We start from the raw sequence: 17,750 nt of genomic DNA, 5'->3' as shown, positions 1-17,750 counted from the left end.
CAAATAACACGGAAATGTCCTGCGATGAAGCATTATACTGAAGCTTGCTATCTCGGCTGAATAAACCTTTATTTTCGGATTAATGACCTTAGGAATATCGAAGCTATTCTTATTTTCGGAACTACCACCCTCAGAATTTCCATGATTACGTATACAATATATTATGGTAGGACATAGGCTACTAATTCTTTCATTTTCGGATTAAAGAACCTTCGGGAAAACAAACTGTAACCGTTTTTATCACGGCTACATTCCATTAGAATTATCATATTTTTCTTACACTGAATAATCGGTATATATTTCTACGAAATGAGGGTGAGGAAGGGACAGTTTGTCAATCGGTTTCAACAGAAACAACATGACGTAAGAATCGCTGATCTTGAGTGAATTATACTCAGTAAGCCTACTCAGCATGCAGGCCAACCCGCGCTGCTAAAGGGATCAATACCAGTAGGCCTACTTGTTATAACCAGGCGGAAGTTCTGTAGTCTCGTGGATATGACGCCTGTCTGATATAGCAGTCATCACTCATCAGGAAGTAGTGGGTTTGAATCCCATCCGAGTATAAGAATAATATGCCAAGATTTTTGTCACGGCTACCCCTCTCGTTAAGACTGGATAAGCGGCAGGGGCGGATCCAGGAATTCCGTAAAGGGGAGGCGCCTTGATGTGTTGTATGTGTACATTGATTCATCAGTCCTTGAATACTGTGTTATAATTATGTCCTATTAGTTGATTTCTGTGTTACTATATGGGAATGGACGTCTGATTTTTTTTTTCTATATTGTTACCATTCAGTTCAAAAGGAATAATTTATTTCTGAATAATTGCATTAAGTATGTTGGATGAAATTTAAAAAAAAATGGGGGAAAAATAAGCCCCATCCTATCACACACAATCCTAATTTATACATGCACAACACACACATTACACTAAGTAAAGCTATAGAAATGGTGTTTAAAGGAAAAAAAAAAGAAAAACGTAGGTCATGCTCTAAAGCAGTGCTCGATATTAGAGTTGGTCCGGGGCTACTAAAACAATGGTGTCGTGGGCAACCAAATTCGAAAAAGACAACTCGGTTGGTTGCCCAAACGTGCACTCTACTGTCATGACAGTATCTCCCCCCCCCCCCCCATCAAAAAAAAAAATGCAATCAGATTTTCAAATTGATAACACCCAATATGATTAAACTGTCTAAATGCTACTTCATAGGGTCTTGAAATAGCATCTTACCTCTATTTTGCAGAAAACCCCATTCAATTGGTTAAGCGGTCACAGGGAAATGTGGATTGTTGTAAGGCATGTCATGAGTCTGATTCCTCCAAGTTTAGCACTTCGACGTTCTTGTGTGTGAATACAATAGACAGAACTTGGAGGGAATAGATTCCTGACATCCTCTACAAAATTCCTAATTTCTCTTTGACCACTGAAGCAAATCGAATGGGGTTTTCTGTAACATGTGGACAATGAGTTATTGTCTCTTACTCTGAATTTGTATTTGGATTGATTCACAGTTTTCAAAGTTATCATTGCAGAGGGTCCCGTTGTATTTTTTTTTTTTTTTTGGGGGGGGGCATACGGTATAAGACTCAAACTAGATTGTTGTGTTTCCTTTCATTTCGGGGCACTACCATACATTTTTGTATTTCGGGCCACCAAACTTTCACTGAATAGTTTATTTAAAAGTTCAATTTGCCATTTGGTCATGGTAATGGTTTATTTAAAAATTCATTTGCAGCCACGGAGATGGCTGAATTGCAGAATTTTGTACAATACACGTATGATATTTCATTTTGTTATAAGATACATAATCATGCAATCATTCTTCGATTAGAATATAAAACTACACAATTATATATATATATATATATATATATATATATATATATTATATATATAAGACACCTGATGACCAAAATATCAAAATTAATCAAATACACTTGTACATACACATTGAAAGAGCTGCGAGAAAAATTAAACATAATCTTCATGTCACCATCATATGCATACACAAACTTATAGACTAAAATATATCAAATACACCCAAATCATTATACTTCTCCAACAACTTTCAAAGTTTGTTTATACATCTACTGAAAAAAAATAATAAGGCGGGCAGTGATGACATAAAAGATATTAAACACTTGTGTATGGAGACGGAGAGAGAGAAACAGAGAAGGCGTAGGGAGGAGATAGCAAGAGAGATAGAAAGAGACAGAAGAGAATACTTGGAATGAGATGTGCAAAAAGGTGATGTAAAACAATTAATCTATTTCGTTTTCATCTTGTATTTCTATTAGAATCATTATTTCAATCCATATAATCTTTTAACATTACTATCATTTCAACAGTATTATGATCAAAATTATACAAAAACCGAAATACCTTATACATATAAGGGGGGGGGGGCTACCCACGCATATGCAATAAGCATGTAAACATGACAACATTAATTCATATTTCACATTTCAATCATTCTAATAACAATTAAGATTATTTCTGTAATAATGATTTGAATACATAAGCTCAATCAATATCACACAATAATCTCAATTCAACTCATTATCATTATTATAAAATAAAATAAAAAACGGGTTTGAGCTTCTGAATAAGGCTCTGTCGCCTTTATCAAGTCAAGCAATATTCTAGTTTGACTTATAATTTGTTGGAAATTACCATCACAGCAAAGTTTACTTCGTGTCTTAAAGGTTAGTGCATTAGTAAACATGATGAACATTTCTGGTCATTGTGACTTTACGACACGCGCAGAGATGGCATCCTATTTAAATCTCACTTATAAACACTGCAAGATGAGTAATTGGGTATGTATTTCGTGACAATGAGGGCATTTCATTTTCAAAGTGATATTTGACTCTATAGATGACCTCAAATACACGAATAAAAAGAAAATCATTGGCATTTTGAAGAATGTTAGCATAACCATGATAACTAGATGTTGTTCAGTATCACAAGAGCAGAATACAACATTTCCAAACCTCAGAGTTTTAAACCGGTTACGAGATACGGGATATTTTCTCGATCCTGTGTCTGGTACATTGTAGTATTATCTGATTTATCAATTTGCTCATTAATCTTCTATTGCTTTCAAAGGTCAGGAGTCCAAACAGAAGAACCAATCGAACAAAATGAAAGTGGTGTTCCATAACTGTAATTGGTGTAATGATAGTCACATACAAAGACGAAGCATGATTTCGTACATAAATGTCGTTATCCTTTTGTTTTTCTTTCTTTTTCTTTGTTCGATAGCGATAAAGTTACTTGAAGAAAGATTTTTAAAAGCTACTTGAAAGCAACATGACTTCGCATTGCACGGGGTACATGCATGTATACATTCTATGTACCATTGAATTATCATTATCTTCAGATCTTCGCTGTGCAGCGGGCCCTAGTGCCAGATACATAAGAAAATCAATAAAGGATTAACAAATTAAACCTTTGCTTGCTGTTCCTTTCGACATTGTTAGGGTTTGTTGTCGCATTAGATACTATTTGAACAGAATAATAATAATGATGAAAATCACAACCATTGTTATCGACAATCATGACAGTCATAGGCCCTACATATACAGAAATAGTTATTTTGATATGAGCTGATAGAACATGATGTAGGACCTAAGAACATAATAAGGATTACTGTAAATCTTTGCCTTCTTTTTTTTTTTGCCCGTTATTAATTTTGTTACTTCCATATGTATATATATATATATATATATATATATACATTATATCACTGATTTAATGTCACTTATATCGTCATTGCCCTGCCTATCATCATATGATCATATAGCATTGGTTATCATCCCTTACCTGAGGACAATAGATAACAATTCAATCAGATCACGGCTACAGCCAATAACTAACAACTGGCGTGTGTTTGTTTGTATTTCATTTTTTTTTCTTCAAGTCCGCTTTGTTTGGAGGATAGTTTGTAAAGTCATTAGTATAAACCTATTAAGGTATTTCAATGTTTTCTTCTGCTAAGGATAAGCTCAGCAATCTCTTGGAGTAAACCAGCCTTTGGGGTCCCTTCAGGTTGTTCCCTGTGATGGCATGTTCAGTCACCGGTGGTCTTGCGAAAGGAAAAGCACCTCTGCACCTTTTGTCTGTAGCTCTTCTTCAGAATCAAGAATATCACGGCGTTCATCCATGAGTTCGCTTGAGGGGGCCAGGTGTCAAAAAGGCGAAGGGTCATAGGAATCCCGTCAGGATGTATAAGCAAGTACGATTCGATGATGCTGAATGGAAGCCAGCAAAGGCTGAAGGAGCCGGTGACGATAATCATCAAGGCGATAGACTTGGTCCCCGTTGCCATGCGTTCTTTGATTGGTGGAATATTTTCACGGGGACGCTTTGCGGCGCCGTGCTCAGCATCTGGCGTTTTGGGCGCCAAAACGGCATGCTGAATCTTACGCGCATGCCTGAATGCCACGCGCACGATTTCAACATAGCCAACACTGAGAAGCACGGCCGGTATCCAGAAAAAGAAGGCATATGTGGATAGCGCAAAGGCTACGTGTCCCCTCGGCAAGTTGACAGAGCACATGAGTGTGTCTCTCGAAATGTGACTATACCGTCAACATGACAAACGATTATAAGAAAGATCAGCAAAAACACAAACGTCATCGAGGCAAATCCCTACACAAATTTCACAGCTCGTCGCTCCATCACCCACTGATGGTATTTCAGTGGTTTAAAGACTGCAAGAAAACGATCCACATTTAGAAATAGGAAGAGACACGAGGAGCAGATGGGAGTGGTGATAATCAACAATCCATGGACGTTGCAAGCGATCTTTCCGAATATCCATTTTCTCAGAACGGCCGATGGCACCAAAGGGATGAGTGTGATACCTACCAATAAGTCGGTGATCGAAAGAGTCACGTAGAGCACCTTTTCGACATCGCTGATGTCGTTAAGCTTAGGGAGGACGACCAAGTTTACCACATTACAAATAAACGTCAGCAAAATATTCACCACCACACCAGATGCATACACCATTGATATCACAGAAGCACCCGAACTGCTCGTCAAATCTACTTCTGTTAGGTTTGCCATACTAAAGGAAAACTTCATATCCAGCGGAGATTTAGGGCGGTATAGGCATTGCTGGTGTCGAATGGAGCAGCTACTATAGTTTCGCTTTTCGTAATTTATCTAAAGGAAGAGATGTACAATCTTTGTGTTGTTGAAAGATTGACAAGTGGCCTGTGATCTCTTCTCATCTCGGGAACACTGTAAACTGGCTGAAATCTTACTATATTAGAATTATTTTTATCAACTGCGATCGTGACATAGTGTTTTTGTAATGTATACACTTATCACACAGTCACTATTCGCTCGTACTCCTATATGACAGCGCTTATCATTTCAAAGTGTATTAGATGGCGGGTCCCAGACAGCACGTTATTGGGACTATCGGTTGGGGTGGGGGAGGTTGTTTGTTGTGGCCGCAGATTAATAACCCCGCCTGTCAAATTTGATAACGTGCCTTTCATCTTTGCTTGTTACTTTAAGGCTCGTTAGAAGCTATAGACGGGAGGATCACTATTTCTGTCTTGATGACTGGCAGAGGAAATCAAAAAGTCGTTATTAAAGTAAGTTCAGAATGTATTGCATTATCAATTCGTGTTCACAAAAGAGTTCATTACATGTATTTTCAGCTTGAAGAAAGTATAACGACTGACAAAAAATGACTGAGATCTTAAGTCTATCACGAAGGATAAATTAACCCGATGTGTGGACCTCTCTGAAAACCAGCCTGTGGCTGAAGAGGGTGTTCCACTCCATGAGTGACAAGTAATAATTGAATTGAATTCAGTTTGAATGAATTCAATTCAATTCAATTCAATTCAATTAATTCAATTCAAGAGTAACCAGTCAAGACCAGCAACGCATTGAAAAAAAATCATGAAAACATACACACAGAGACACAGCTACACAGACGCACACACACAGACACAGACACATACAAGAAACTACACATACCCGAAAAAAAAAAAATCCTTCATACATCACGGATGCCGGGCATCACTCATTTTTTGGTTTTCTTCAGCTTGCATCGTTGCAAACACTGCAAGATAGGTTAAGTTTATATCTTGGCATGTTGTTTTCACTTACATTGCTTTCCTATTCATGGCGCAATACAAACATTCTCGTAACTAATGTTTAGATGCCATCATCAAGATGGTAAATGACCATGAAAGAAAAAGTCACACGTTACTGGTGATACATTACTTTCGAAGACGTTATTATGGTCAATGGCCACCTCCATTTAAGTATCCATGGTTCTTAGCGTACACGACATGACACGGTGGGGCATGGAAAAAAAAAGGCAAAATAAAGATGAAGTTGTCACTGACTATGAAGAGTCAATTTTGTTAATTCCTTTCTTATTAAGCATGCACCGAACAGTTCAGTGGCGGATCCAGAGAGGGGCGCAACCGGTGCACGTCCCCCATTATTTTTCGTAAAAAAACAAAAGAAATAAAAAGAAAAAAAATGAAATGAAACCCGGAAGTGGCACCAGAAATATTAGTTGCGCCCCCTTTACACAATTCCTGGATCCGCCCCTGCCGTTTCATAAAGTTTTCTGTGTGGCACAACATTAATATGTGCTTTAATATCTGTCAAATCCATGTAATTACGTGAACAAATTTGCTTGCTGCTTCTCCCGGGCATATTTGGTCATCACTGTGATTAAACTGATGAGTACTGACAAATGACTCGCAATCAACTCGTACATGTCGTATGAGGCAGTCTGTCTGTGAATTTATACCTGCTCGTGTAATGAGAATCATCCATGAGAGTCTGATGTAAGTTCATGTCAAGTCTTCTCATTAAAAGATTGACACTTCACGTTTCTGTGTGTATGCGTGTCGGTCTCATGTGTGTGTTTGTGTGTTTGTGTGTGTGTTTATGTGTGTGTTTGTGTTGGTGTGTGTGTGTGTTTATGTGTGTGTTTGTGTTGATTTGTTCACAGTGTATGTGTGTTCAAGACAACTTTTTGCAGAGGGATAGCAGCACTTCACGTACGTCACGAGGTCTTTAAGATTTTAATGTCTAGGCCTACTTTTGGTGTATTCTTTTTTTTTTTTTACAATTTATTAGTTTCAAATGTTTTGTTTTCTTTGAGATCGTCATTACCTCTACCACATGGAAACTCACATGGACTTACCACAGCTGTCATTCCAGTAGTGATGACTGTTATCATTCTACATGAGCATCATCGCTGTTTTTATTTTGTTCAAATTTCTGCCACTGGTTAACTGCTGTGGCTATATGAACAGGTCGCAACTCTACCAGTCATTAATTACCCCTTCCCTCATTATAACCTTTTGTCGCATGGCGCTCACTCGCCATTTAAATTGCATATACTTCAAAATGACAAGGGCTGTCATTGGTGGTGAAAGGTAAAACCCTGTGACAACAGGGATTGGTAAAGATCACAAGTAATTCGAGAAAGTGTTAGATATGTGGACTTGTTAAAATGAGGAGAGATCACTGATTATCTTTTCATCAGCATCAACGTTTCACATCTCTTCCATCCATAACGAAAAGCTGACTCCAGCAGTTTCACCACTCGGCACCTGCAAAGACTACCACCATTTAAATCTCTGGTAGATATGAAGCTTCCCTTCAGTATGGCTAACCTCACGGGAGTAGATTTGTCGAGCAGTTCGGGTGTTTCTATGATACCAATGGTGTATGCATCGGGTGTGGTGGTGAACATTTTGCTGATATGCATCTGTAACGCGGTAAACTTGGTCGTTGTTCCAAAGCTAAACGACATCAAGGATACCGAAAAGGTTTTCTACCTTAGTCTTTCGATCACTGACCTGTTGGTTGGTATCACACTCTTGCCTCTGGTGCCATCGGCTGTTACGAGAACATGGATATTTGGAAAACTTGCGTGCAACGTCCATGGAATATTAATGACCATCATTCCCATCTGTTCTACGTGCGTCTTCGTATTCCTCAATTTAGATCGTTTCGTCGCTATATTTCAGCCAATGAAATACCACCAGTTGGTAACAAAACGACGTGCTGTGATATTGTTATCAGGATTCGCGTTGATGGTATTTACCTTTCTTCTAATCTGTGTTACATTCGTCTCCCATTTTGACGGTATCGTCGTTTTTCAATTAGAGACGTTCGTGTGCTCTGTCGTCTTGTCTAGAGGAAAGGTAGCCTTTGTGCTAACCACATTCGCCTTCTCTTTCTGGCTACCGGCTATCCTTCTCCTTGTCGGATACATTCAAATCGTGCGCGTAGCGTGGCAGCATGTGCGTAAGATTCACCAAGCGGTAACTGCGCCAAAAACGCCAGATGGTGAGCGCTGTGCCAGGCGTCCCGGTGAAAATATTCCACCGGTCAAACAACGCAGGGCAACAGGGACCAAGTCTATCGCCTTAATGGTCGTCGTGACGGGCTCCTTCAGCCTTTGCTGGCTTCCATTCAGCATCATCGAATCGTACTTGCTTATACATCCTGACGGGATTCCTACGGCCCTACGTCTTTCTGCCCACTGGTTGCCACAAACGAGCTCTTGGAGGAACGCAGTGACATTTTTGGTTCTTAAGAAGAGTTACAGACAGATGGTGCAGAAGTGCTTTTCCTGCCGCCAGAGCACCAGTGACTGATAATGCCATAGAGAGCAACCTTAAAGACACCCCTAGGTGGTTTCACTTCTGGAGATTGCTGAACCTCTCTCAAACAGACAAACATGTATAGTAGCCTTGATAGATTACGAATGAATTTATGAACCATTTCCGAACAAATATGAACTTGAAACAATTGATTCGGACAAACAGACTGAAGTGATTTCTAATCACTATTCCTAATCATGATTAGATTAAAATCTGCAGTCATCAAGTCCAAAGGGGTGCACGTCACGAGACCGACACCCAAGAGTCATACAGCCCAAGAGTCTTAGAGCTCACGAGTCATACAGCCCATACAGTCATACAGTTCGACACTAAGCTAACAAGGCCCACGAGACCGACACATTAAGCCCCGTATTGTATCTGTCGAACTCTTGGGCTGTTTTTACATAGTGTCGAACTAATGGGTTTTATTTGCCTAGCGTCGAACTCATGGGCTGTATGACTCATGGACCTGTTTTCAATGTCCAACTCGTGGGGCTGTATGACTCATGGGTGTCGGTCTTGTGGGATGACCTCGTCCAAAGTATAATTGAAGGTAGTGTGGAATAATAGCAATGATTGTGATACAATACACATATTCACATTCAGAAGGGTACACGCTAATTAAGGAAATGGTAAACACTATAATCAGAATCATAATACCAGGTAATCGTTTTCACAAGCATTGCTATCAATGTAATCGTTATCGTCACTGAGTATCATCGCCATTGTTCATAATGTAATTCTGAAAGTATCAATTGCACACAGTCTTGGTCAATAATAAATAAGGATTTGGTGAATTGGGAATTCAAATGCAAGCGCCAACGAATTGGAATAATAATAGTCACCGGCAACGTGTTTCCAAGGAGAGTTGGCAGCTGTCTAGGATTGAAGTCAAGGTTCTTTTTTTTCTCTCTCTCTCCCTCTTTCATTTCTCTCTGCTCTTTGTTAGTTTGTGCAGGCACGCTTTTGGTGTGTGTGTGTGTGTGTGTGTGTGTGTGTGTGAACTTCTTTTCTGAGGATCTACCGTCCCCCGCAGATGCTTTTCTGTAGCATCCCTCACACATTATCCAATTTTCAAACATGAATATGGCTACTCTGGAGTGAATGAATTGCATTCAATTCCACTCTTTATACGAGTTATTTATTAAAATTTTGGTCACTATTGTTTGATGTGCAGGTGTATGTCAGGATTTTGATTTATAGAAAATCGAGAATGAAATAAAATGAAGTCATCATGAAGTCAGACACCTCGGCAATGCACTTTGGTTTGCTCTCAAAATGCGCTAAATGCTCGTAAGAATGTCTCAAGAATCATAAGTACGTGAAGAGTTTGCGGACATGTCGTAAAATGATCATGATGATCGGACGAACTTCGCTGCTTTCGCGAAACGTACGCGATACACTCTCCAAACTGTTAGGACCTGTTTTGGGTTTCACGAAGATTTTGCAAAAACACCGCGCACGTCTCGAGTAGGTCGTGTGCATACGACGAAGCCTTCAATATATTTTCGACGAGAACAAATCCCGAGCAAATCACGACCCATGATACTGAATTAACCCTCTTCTTTTTTTCATTCCCTGCCGAGCTAAAAACGTCATCCGCGAACAGTTGGTGGCGCTTCCGAATTCCTGCGCCGATTTGGCGATCTTTTGCAGACTGAAATACTACTGCTGGAATTTGCCATTTTTCGACGTTCACACCCGTCGTAAATCGTTCGCGAGTTCATTTTGCCCTTCGTAAGACAATCGTAAAGGCAAGTTTTCACACCGTGTCATCTTCGTCTTTACTACGTGTGACCATCGGTGCCATCGGGCATTTTCGCCCCACGAAGATAATACAAGAGAAACAAAAAGCTGCCCTATGTGTTAAAGAAGAACACGACCACGATAAGGCATTTCTAAGGCTGGGGTCACACTGTCTCGAAATCATAATGCAGTCAAATGAATATGGAATTTTCAGTTTCTTGCGATGTTAGCCCAGAACTCAATTAAAAATCGATGAAAATGCAGGCGCCACACTGTCCCAAAGTTCAGCAAAGATGGACTCCGATTGCGGATTTGCCCCAAAACATGCACCAATCAACGTTCTTGAGAATGTCTCAAAAAGTACGTGCACGCCTTGCGTAGATCGTGCGCATAAGACGAGGCTCGCAAGATATTGTCGAGAACAAATTACGAGCAAATCACGACCCAGTGTAAGGTAACCGTTCGCAAGAAATTTCTTCTCCTCCTCCTCCTCCTCCTCCTCCTCCTTCTTCTTCTTCTGCTTCTTCTTCTTCCCCTTCCTCTTCTTTTTTTAAATTACCACCAAACTAAGAAAGACACCCACGAACAGCTGACGACACTTTCGAACCCCCGAGCCGGTTTGGCGACCTTATGCCGAATAAAATGTGAATGTTGGACTTTGCCATGTATTCGACATTCGCACCCGTCGCAAATCGATCGCGTGCTCAGAAAATCAGCTCTTCAGTTGCACACAACTGTCTGGCCACACATAAAGTGCTCTCCCGTTATAACAAACACGGTTGTAACGAAATTCCGGTTACAACGAAATTAAAATTCAGGCCACACCGTTGTCCACTCTATGCATTTTTGTGGTTAATTTGTTCGGTTATAACGAAATTTCGATATAACGAAAGCAAACTGCCAGTCCCGAGGACTTCGTTATAACGGGAGTTTACTGTCTATAGTAATAATGCTTTTTTTTTAATGTTTTCATTTATGTAGGCCTCCATTCCCTTTCGCGGGACTACTTAAAATGAAGTTACTGTCTATAGCTATACCTGCATTTATCTAATTTTTCAGTCTGCGTGTGCTCAGACTCTCTCCCTCCCATCCATATACCTCTCTTTTCTTTGTCGCCTGTTCATTTATATCGCCTTTCGAACACTCTCTGTACCTATATCTACCTGTCATGGCAGTTTCTTTCTGCAGCCTTCCACTGCACTTGCTCCTTTTGCAAAGTTCGCGTCCGAACAGACACATAATCCGAACAAAGATCTACACAATCCTCTACGTAAATCCTGTTTACCACCAAGTCCGTTTTCCCAGACTCGTTTCTACCCCATCTGACCCTCTCCCTCTCTATCTCTCTTGATCCATTAATGCGACTTCTTCTTCTACGTGTTATTGTGTTTTTCTTCATCCCCTCTTCCTCATCCTGTCTTTCAGGGGGGCATTTCATGAAGCATTTTGGTCAAATATTTCTCTGACAAACTGTTGAAAGCTACTGAAATCCTTGCATCTGATTGGCTGAGAGCAAATTAGTCCGTCAAATTTGTCGGACAAAATGCTTCATGAAATGCCCCCCCCCCCCCATTTTACTCTCTGCTTATTGCTCTTATACACCACTCAGTCCGTAACATTAACTTTGAAATTCCATCTGCGAAGTATACATGAATACAAGAAAAACCAACCAAATCTATTTTCCCAATAATTATTATTCACAATATTTTATCAAGGCTTCTTACACAGGATGATGCACGGACAACGATGAAGAGGAATACATTTTACAGTCTATGGTTAAAATATGAACATAATATGCTACATTTATTGACTTCAAACAAGCAGGCGTTTTCTGTTTGTCCATATATTGCACAATTCAGCATAGCAGTTAGTCTTATCAGAGATCATAATGTATGCAAACTGAGGTACTAAAAGGATGCATTTACACACACTCAAACAAACAATTTTCTTCTGAAGTTTTATATGACACTACCAAAATATAATTGGGGGAAAAAAAAAGAGAGAAACTACTTTTCTTGGTCACGCATGACGATACATCGACATTTGAGAACGTTGATCACAGAAATAGCAATAATGCAGCCATTCAATACGGAGCGAAAACATTAATATACATAGAAAGAAAATTGTGAAAACAGCTTTCAAGAGGTAAAGAATACATGGAATTAAAGTACATGGTCTTTCCAGCAAATTCTTATTTTACAATGTATTCTCCATCTTTATTTAAACTTTAATACGTGTATGCTTGAACTCGGTGAGATTGGTAAATGTGTTTGTCACTTCCCTATCTAATACAGGATTTTTTAATATATTTAGTAAAATTGGACACTAAATCTTCTACTATCCCCCCCCCCCCCCCGAAAAAAAGGCAATCATAATAATTTCCTTCTCCTTGCAATATCCATATTGACCGAGAAATCAACTAACAGGTGGGGAAAATGCCCTTCTGGAACTCAACTGAAAGGTACTGGGTGTTTCTCTGCATGGTTACCCTCCTATCCCCCCCCCCCCCACACACACACACAAAAGAGGAGAAAGTAATTTTCCTTTAGATTTGATCAACAGCTTGGTAACTCATGTGTACCATCATTTCAACTCCAAGACAGCCCTTCATGACACCATATTTGAATGAACATTATTGAAGATATGAAAACAAATGCAAATACTGTTTGCAGATGATGACAATGCACAAAAACAATTCTTTTTTTTTTAATTGCACTGCCTCTGGATTATTCAAAATTTACTAAATATGTATATATTATAAATATATTTATACAGTCTGCCTCACTGAATTTGCATTGCATGCTCCTGATGCCGTGAGATTTACGTGTTCTAACCAGAAATTAGGTACCGAACTATGCATTTCAATCATGTCATTATTTGCACAAGCACCAGTACTTAATTGAGCTTGGCCAAACCCACTATGCGACAAACACTCAATCACCTCCTCCCTTCACCAAACTCCACCAAGTGAGGGCGCTGCAAGTAACAGCATCACTCTTTTTGATTTGACATTCACTAACCATGAGAACGATGTACAATCCGTGACAGGGATGGGGGGGGGGGGGGCAGAAATAGGTGCTATGAGCCGATTAGACTCAATTCAATCAGATACTGCACAAGGTTTTCTTCATTAAACTGTTTTGTTGCTGTTGTTTTTCAATATGTGTCAGTTTACCAAGCACTTTGCTGCACACTTTGCATCACATCAAAATGTGCTTTCTTGCTCATATTGTCTACATAGTTTTATACAACTATTGTTGCTAAAAGGTTATTTTGCTCTGATCAGACACTTGACATTGTGATGGAAAAATCAGAAAATGTTTTGCTGTCTCTGACATCTATGGTGTGCAGAAAAAAGAAATCAATAAATAAATATACATAAATACAACATGAATTTTTCATCCATCATATCAGATATTCCACGTATGTACAGTCACAGGAAACATCTCCCCTGTATAATATATTTACAACAAATGGTAGCCTTCTATGTACATGAAAATAGTATTTACAAAATGTTCACATCATATTTCAGAATCAACTGTTTGACTGTAGCCCAAAACAGCTCTAGGGCATCAGAGCAAGCTCCAATATCACCCTCTTCCAGTATGACATAAAACCCTTGGATTTATATATATGTGTACATGCACAGTTTGGATCTGGTGACACGTACAGTACCATGGCCTGCATCAATATCCAACATGGAATGCATCAGTATCTGGAATAAGAGGGAAGCCAACTTTGGCACCATTGTCATACATCAGGTCAAATATATCTTTCAATATCTTTTAAATACTTTCTAGCCCTCTCCTTTAAACCTAACTCATTCTGCTTAAAGGGATGGTATAATTGTGGATGAGATGGGGGATTCAAATTTAACCTTCTGTGAGATAACTAGAAACCACTTATATGAAATATTAAAGAACATACAATTCTAAGACGAATTCAAAGTTTTTAATGTATTTGACGATATTTGGTTTTGAAATGGCTGATATCCAAAAAAAAAAAAGTAAAACAGAGTGGTCCTAATATAAGGTGGATTCCACCTTTTATTAGGGCCTATTTGTTTTTGAACAGTCATTTCAATACTAATTTTCATCACATAAACTTTTAATTCCTCTTAAAATTGAAAGGTCTTTTTTTACATTTCATATGAGGTTTCTCATTCTATCTTTAAAAAGTTGGAATCATGATACCCCATCTCAACCAAAAGTACACCATCTCTTTAACTGGCATATCAAAATCACCTACAAACATTTGCAGCGAGAATATAATTATATCATGTCTTACCTCAAACTTTTAATGGATTTGGCACTGTGAGATATAAATGTAATTCCATTATTCCATGGAATTCAGTTTATCATCTTTAATGTTCAATACACCTGTACACTGATGTGAGATTATAAATGCTAACTACAAGCATGTAAATGTCTGCCAAAATATGGAAGCTACAGAGAAAAGTCTATGGGAGCTTAAGAAGAAACAAATCTTGTTGTAAGGGTAGGGGTAATATTTGGATATGATTCTACATTGACAACAATAGTATATCATCTATTTACCCATTCCAAGCTGAATTCTGAAATCCCCACAGATTTAGTACACAGGCCACCAGGTTCCTGTATGGAACAGGTTAACAAATGGATCAGAAAAGTGCTTCTTGGACAGAACTCTGCAACCCATGTACTGAAAAGTTCTTGTTATCACATGACAGATTCTATCAAGGGGGCAAAGGGATGTACACTGTACATATCACTTGTGCAAATTTACATTGCAATTCTTCAATATACATGCTTCCTTGCTAAGTTTGGCTTGACTTTGTCTCCTTGGTTTTCAGCACTGAGTTGTTGGTGAGTTGTTGTCTACACATAAATGGCTTCATAATCAATGCAGCTTTTTTTCAACGATGTCACTGCAAATGTTTAAATAGGACATGGGAACTCTTATTCTAACAAAGAATGAACCTGTGTAGATGAAGTGACCAGAATGGTTCGTCAATCAACACTTTGGGAAGCATCTATTTCATTGTGCTGTTTTGAATACATTAACAAACTTTTTTCTGTTAACATTGCCAAATACCAGGCTTGCTGTCAGGCGGATATACTGGCAGGCACCATTTATAAGGATCCATGAAAAATTATAGCATTACAGATGCTTTAAGTGAAATAAAAAACCAACCTGTCTTTCGGTACAAATGACCTTTTTCTGCTCATGCTCAAATTGGAACCCCGAACTGGCTTATTGGTGAAAATCAGATTTGCTGAACATGTGGCTTATGCAGTATCACCTTTCTCTGAACATATTTCATTTGTGTAAAGAAAATCAAAAGAGAAATGAGAATGAAGAGAATGGCAGCTACAGGCAAGCTTCACCTGATAACAAAATCAGGTTGATCAATACTGTTTGTTTTAGCCAGTACTGTTTCAGCTCCCCTGAAAACAATCTGTATGCACTCTGTGGTGGCAGTAATCACAGAGTACAAGATTCATAGGCTTTCTTTGGTCACAAACAAACATAAGAAGAAATAAAAATACAGCTGTAGAAGGAAAGAAAAGGAAAAACATAATGAATAATTGTACAGTCAGACCAAGTTAGACCATTCCTTTCCATTGGTCCAGGACATCTATCTATCTAGCAGAACCCCAACCAGTCCCTCATTGCTCATGTTTTCTCTTGGTCTTCTTTGGGTTCCTGGACCTGCTCTTAGCCTTGCAGAGCGGGCAGATGGGGGCGTTTCTGTGGATCTGCTGGTGACACGACAGACAATTCTAGGAGAGGAAGAAAGGACAATGTGATCAGTATTATCATAATTACTATTAAGGGATGGTATACTTTTGGTAGAGATGGCATTCAGGTTTTAACTTTGTGCGAGATAATTAGAAAATTCTTTCTTGAAATATCAAAGAGCATACAATTCTGAGAGGAATTGCAAATTTGATTGATGAAATTGGGTTTGAAATGACTGAGATATCCAGAAACAAAGAGGTCCTAATAAAAGGTGGTTCCCACCTTTTATTTGGACCCCCTTGTTTCATGTTGTCCCTTTAATGTGCACTTCAGAATCAAATCACTACAATTAAGGAGCAGACACATGGGGAGGGGAATCCTAAAAGGCTTACAGACTAACTTGGATGACTAATATACTCCTTTGCAAAAACAAACACAGAGACAAAAGCAACCAAAACCCTGTACCAACAGAGCAAAAAAAAAAAAAAAAAAAAATAGCTCACAATGGAAAGATAGAAGAAAGCCTTGCAACCTTTTTCACAACTCTTGACTGACACAAGTTCAGTAATTATGGCACACTGACCATCATCATGTACATGATTCCTGGCAAAAAACAAACAAAAAAACAAACCCAGAATGCAATAGAAATACACTGATATCAATGTTCCCTCATAAATTATAATTTGTTCTACTCTAGCAGTAGATGTGCTTTTTACATACAAAGCAGCATTTCTGAAAGAAAGGTACTGGGGGCCACTCACTTTCATGGGTGGTGGCTGCTGTTTGAACGGTGGGGGAGGAGCATGCATCTCTTTGCTGTGACTGGTTCCCGGAACCTGGAGGGGTGTGGGCTGTTCCAAGGGGAGTGGCATGGTGGGGTTGCTAGGCGACGGAGGATCTCTCTTCTCCTGGTCCTGCCATTCTGCTCTTCTCTTCCTAAGTAGTCTGCAACATTGAAAAAAAAAACAGAGAAATACTTCAAAGGTGAGAATAGTACTTTGACAAAAAAGTTTAAGAAACAACATTGCCACAATTTATCACTGCATGTCATTATTACAACTTTAGGTTTTAACCCCTCGAGGACAGGCTGATTTTGCCTTAACACATATTTCCCATAGACACCTGCCCAAGTATACTTGCGACTAGTCCCTAATCCCTATTTCAATTGTATATTCATACTTTGTTTTGGTCACAGGATTATCAAATTCCTCTGAATCCCAGTATTTCTCACTGATCATCAAATTTTCAACACATTTCAGGGAATCAATATTGATATAATTACTCTTTCAAACTCACAAATTGGTACATTCTTTTAGCTTTATGCAGAAATAACAAAACTAACCAGTCTGAAATAGTCCTTCTCCAATGAAGGATGCCAAGCAAAAGGTAAAGTTGCCAATTTGAAAACAAGACTATAATTTCCGCAATAAAACTGCCCCAGGAATTTATGGTTTAATTACAACTGAATGAGAAAAATTCTGATCAGTCTCTCATGAGGTTGCTCACCAGGTTGCTCACCCTAATCCAAATGATAATCTCAACAAGACTATAGGCAAGGCCCAGTGTAAACTGCTCTAGATATATCTAATTCACTGTATTTTATGTTCTCAACCAGAA

General features: G+C 38.9%; 3 protein-coding genes across 4 annotated transcripts in view; 1 reads left to right on the top strand and 2 right to left on the bottom strand.

The window, feature by feature from the left end:
* Positions 1–4,075: 4,075 nt before the first annotated feature.
* Positions 4,076–5,076, bottom strand: LOC139725677 (histamine H2 receptor-like). The gene is made up of 2 exons (XM_071636768.1): positions 4,694–5,076; positions 4,076–4,475 (listed from the first exon to the last, which is right to left on the bottom strand). Exons 1-2 carry the CDS (start codon positions 5,074–5,076, stop codon positions 4,076–4,078), a joined length of 783 nt encoding a protein of 260 aa, XP_071492869.1.
* Positions 5,077–7,661: 2,585 nt separating this feature from the next.
* On the top strand, positions 7,662–8,660 carry LOC139725676 (histamine H2 receptor-like). Its single transcript, XM_071636767.1, has one exon. The coding sequence runs from the start codon at positions 7,662–7,664 to the stop codon at positions 8,658–8,660; it is 999 nt and encodes a 332-aa protein (XP_071492868.1).
* A 7,400-nt stretch (positions 8,661–16,060) lies between these two features.
* The window catches only part of LOC139725633 (zinc finger C4H2 domain-containing protein-like), a 36,944-nt gene continuing 35,254 nt past the window's right edge, over positions 16,061–17,750 (bottom strand). For both annotated transcript variants that reach the window (XM_071636723.1, XM_071636724.1), the window contains exons 4-5: positions 16,895–17,078; positions 16,061–16,174 (exon numbers count right to left, since the gene is read on the bottom strand). In XM_071636723.1, the coding sequence (XP_071492824.1) occupies positions 16,061–16,174; positions 16,895–17,078 (298 nt within the window). The remainder of the gene's footprint in view (positions 16,175–16,894; positions 17,079–17,750) is intronic.

The sequence above is a fragment of the Diadema antillarum genome, unplaced genomic scaffold (assembly GCF_040938485.1).
Source record: "Diadema antillarum isolate AM-2024a unplaced genomic scaffold, OU_Dant_1.0 seq00000053_RagTag, whole genome shotgun sequence".
In the NCBI taxonomy this organism is placed as follows: Eukaryota; Metazoa; Echinodermata; class Echinoidea; order Diadematoida; family Diadematidae; genus Diadema; species Diadema antillarum.
The sequence above is the reverse complement of the archived record's forward strand: the minus strand, read 5'-3'. Positions and strand labels throughout refer to the sequence as shown.